At 46.0% G+C, this 2,575-nt stretch overlaps 1 protein-coding gene across 1 annotated transcript; it reads left to right on the forward strand.

Annotated features, from left to right (window-relative positions):
* Window positions 1-485: 485 nt before the first annotated feature.
* Window positions 486-2,505, forward strand: LOC103192849 (zinc finger CCCH domain-containing protein 14-like). The gene is given in 4 exon segments (XM_042780282.1): window positions 486-558; window positions 561-1,911; window positions 1,913-2,078; window positions 2,080-2,505. Coding segments are annotated over 4 exon segments (2,016 nt in total).
* Window positions 2,506-2,575: the final 70 nt, after the last annotated feature.

A 2,575-nucleotide genomic window follows, 5' to 3' on the forward strand; every position in this document is an offset into this window, starting at 1 on the left:
CTGGAGATCACATGATAGAATTTTACAAGACCAATGACCTATTCATTGCAAATACCTTTTTCCAACAACACAAACAGCAGCTATACAAGTGGACTTCACCAGATGGAGTACACAGGAATCAGACTGACTACATCTGTGCCAAGAGGCGATAGAGAAGCTCAACATCTTCAGCCAAAATAAGTCCAGGAGCTGATTGTGGAATAGACCATCAACTGCTCATATGCAAGTTCAAGTTGAAGTTGAAGAAAATTAAAACAAGTCCACAAGAGCCAAAATATGACCTTGAGTATATCCCTCCTGAATTTAGAGACCATCTAAACAATAGATGTGATGCATTGAACACCAATGACCAAAAACCAGAGGAATTGTAGGATGACATCAAGAACATCATCTATGAAGAAAGCAAAGGGTCATTAAAAAGACAGGAAAGGGGCTCAGGGTAAGCGAAACGCCGGGAGTGCAGAGGCCGCGTCCGCCCCGGAGCCATGGAGATCGGCACGGAGATCAGCCGCAAGATCCGGAGTGCCATTAAGGGGAAATTGCAAGAATTAGGAGCTTATTTTGGCTTCATGGTGTTTTAGATAAGCTACGTTCTGTAACAACTGAACCGTCTAGCCTAAAGTCATCTGATACCAACATCTTTGACAGTAACGTGCCTTTAAACAAGGGTGGCTTCAGTCGAGGAGAGGAGAGAAGGCACGAGGCCGCAGTGCCGCCCCTCTCAGTGTCTAGCACCAGATCTGAAAAGAGAGACCCTAGAGTGTCTGCAGGTTCACAGGAGCAGAAAACCACTAATGTCAGACAGACTTATGATGATGGAGCTGCAAACCGACTAATGTCAACAGTGAAACCTCTGAGGGAGCCGGAACCCTCTGAAGATGTGATTGATAGCAAGCCTGAACCAGATGACCTCATTGATGAAGATCTCAACTTTGTGCAGGAGAATCCCTTATCTCAGAAAAAAACCACTGCGACGCTCACCTATGGGTCTCCTCACCCTTCTATCTAAATTTATCGGCCACCAACAAGTCGAAATGCAGATAGTGGTGCCCATTTAAACAAGCTGCAGTTTCAGCAGCAGCAGAACAGTGTTCACGCTGCCAAGCAGGTAGAAGTGCAGAGCAGCCGGGTCTGTGATGCAGAACGTCTGGGTGAGCCAGAGGCGCTTACCAGCGTAGAGAAGACTTACAGTCCCTTCTTCAGAAACAGCGCAGAGAAAATGAGTATTGAGGAAGAAAACTTTCGGAAGAGAAAGTTGCCTGTGGTAAGTTCAGTTATTAAAGTAAAAAAATTCAATCATGATGGAGCAGAAGAGGAGGAAGATGAAGATTATGGTTCCCGAGCAGGAAGTGTCTCCAGCAGCGTGTCAGTGCCAGCAAAGCCTGAACGGAGACCTTCACTTCCAACTTCTAAACAAGCTAACAAGAATCTCATTTTGAAGGCTATATCTGAAGCTCAAGAATCTGTAACAAAAACAACAAACTATTTTACAGTCCCTCAGAAACAGACACTCCTGATGGCTCCTCGAACTCGAACTTCTCAAGAAGAATTGCTAGCAGAAGTGGTCCCAAGGCAAAGCCGGACTCCCAGAATAAGTTCCCCCATTAAAGAAGAGGAAACAAAAGAAGATAATATTGAGAAAAGTCAAGATTACTATGACATGGAATCCATGGTCCATGCAGACACCAGATCATTTATTCTGAAGAAGCCCAAGCTGTCTGAGGAGATAGTAGTGGCTGCAGAGCACGAGGCGGGGACAAAGACTGCAGATACCCTTCGGGTACTTTCAGGACACCTTATGCAGATGCCACGAGATCTTGTACAACCAGATAAACCTGCAAGTCCCAAGTTTATAGTGACGCTGGATGGTGTCCCCAGCCCCCCAGGATACATGTCAGATCAAGAGGAAGACGTGTTTTGAAGGAATGAAACCCATAAACCCAACTGCAACCTCAAGCAAGGGACTCGGAGGCCTCCTCCACCCACAGCAGTGGCAGTTGATGAGCAGGCAGCTTGAGGACCCAAATGGTAGCTTTTCCAACGCTGAGGTGAGTGAATTGAGTGTGGCCCAGAAACCACCAAAAACTGTTGGAGCGCTGCAAGTACTGGCCTGCTTGTAAAAACGGGGATGATTGTGCCTATCACCACCCTGTTTCACCTTGCAAAGCCTTTCCCAATTGTAAATTTGCTGAAAAGTGTTTGTTTGTTCATCCGAATTGTAAATATGATGCAAAATGTACCAAGCCAGATTGCCCCTTCATGCATATGAATAGAAGAATCCCAGTACTGCCTCCAAAACCAGTTACAACACCAGCATCCCCTTCTAGCACTCAGCTCTGCCATTACTTCCCTGCTTGTAAGAAAATGGAATGTCCCTTCTATCATCCAAAACACTGTAGGTTTAACACCCAGTGTACAAGACCCGACTGTGCATTTTAGCATCCCACCATTACTGTACCGCTACGACATGCCCTGAAATGGATTCGACCTCAAACCAGCGAATGACACCCAGTTCTACCTGACAGAAGATCATGGATTTGGAAAGCTGCCACCTGCTGATGAGAGATAGAGACAC

Source organism: Orycteropus afer, unplaced genomic scaffold, assembly GCF_000298275.1.
Source record: "Orycteropus afer afer isolate SDZICR_OR568_19922 unplaced genomic scaffold, OryAfe1.0 scaffold00032, whole genome shotgun sequence".
Lineage (NCBI taxonomy): Eukaryota > Metazoa > Chordata > Mammalia > Tubulidentata > Orycteropodidae > Orycteropus > Orycteropus afer.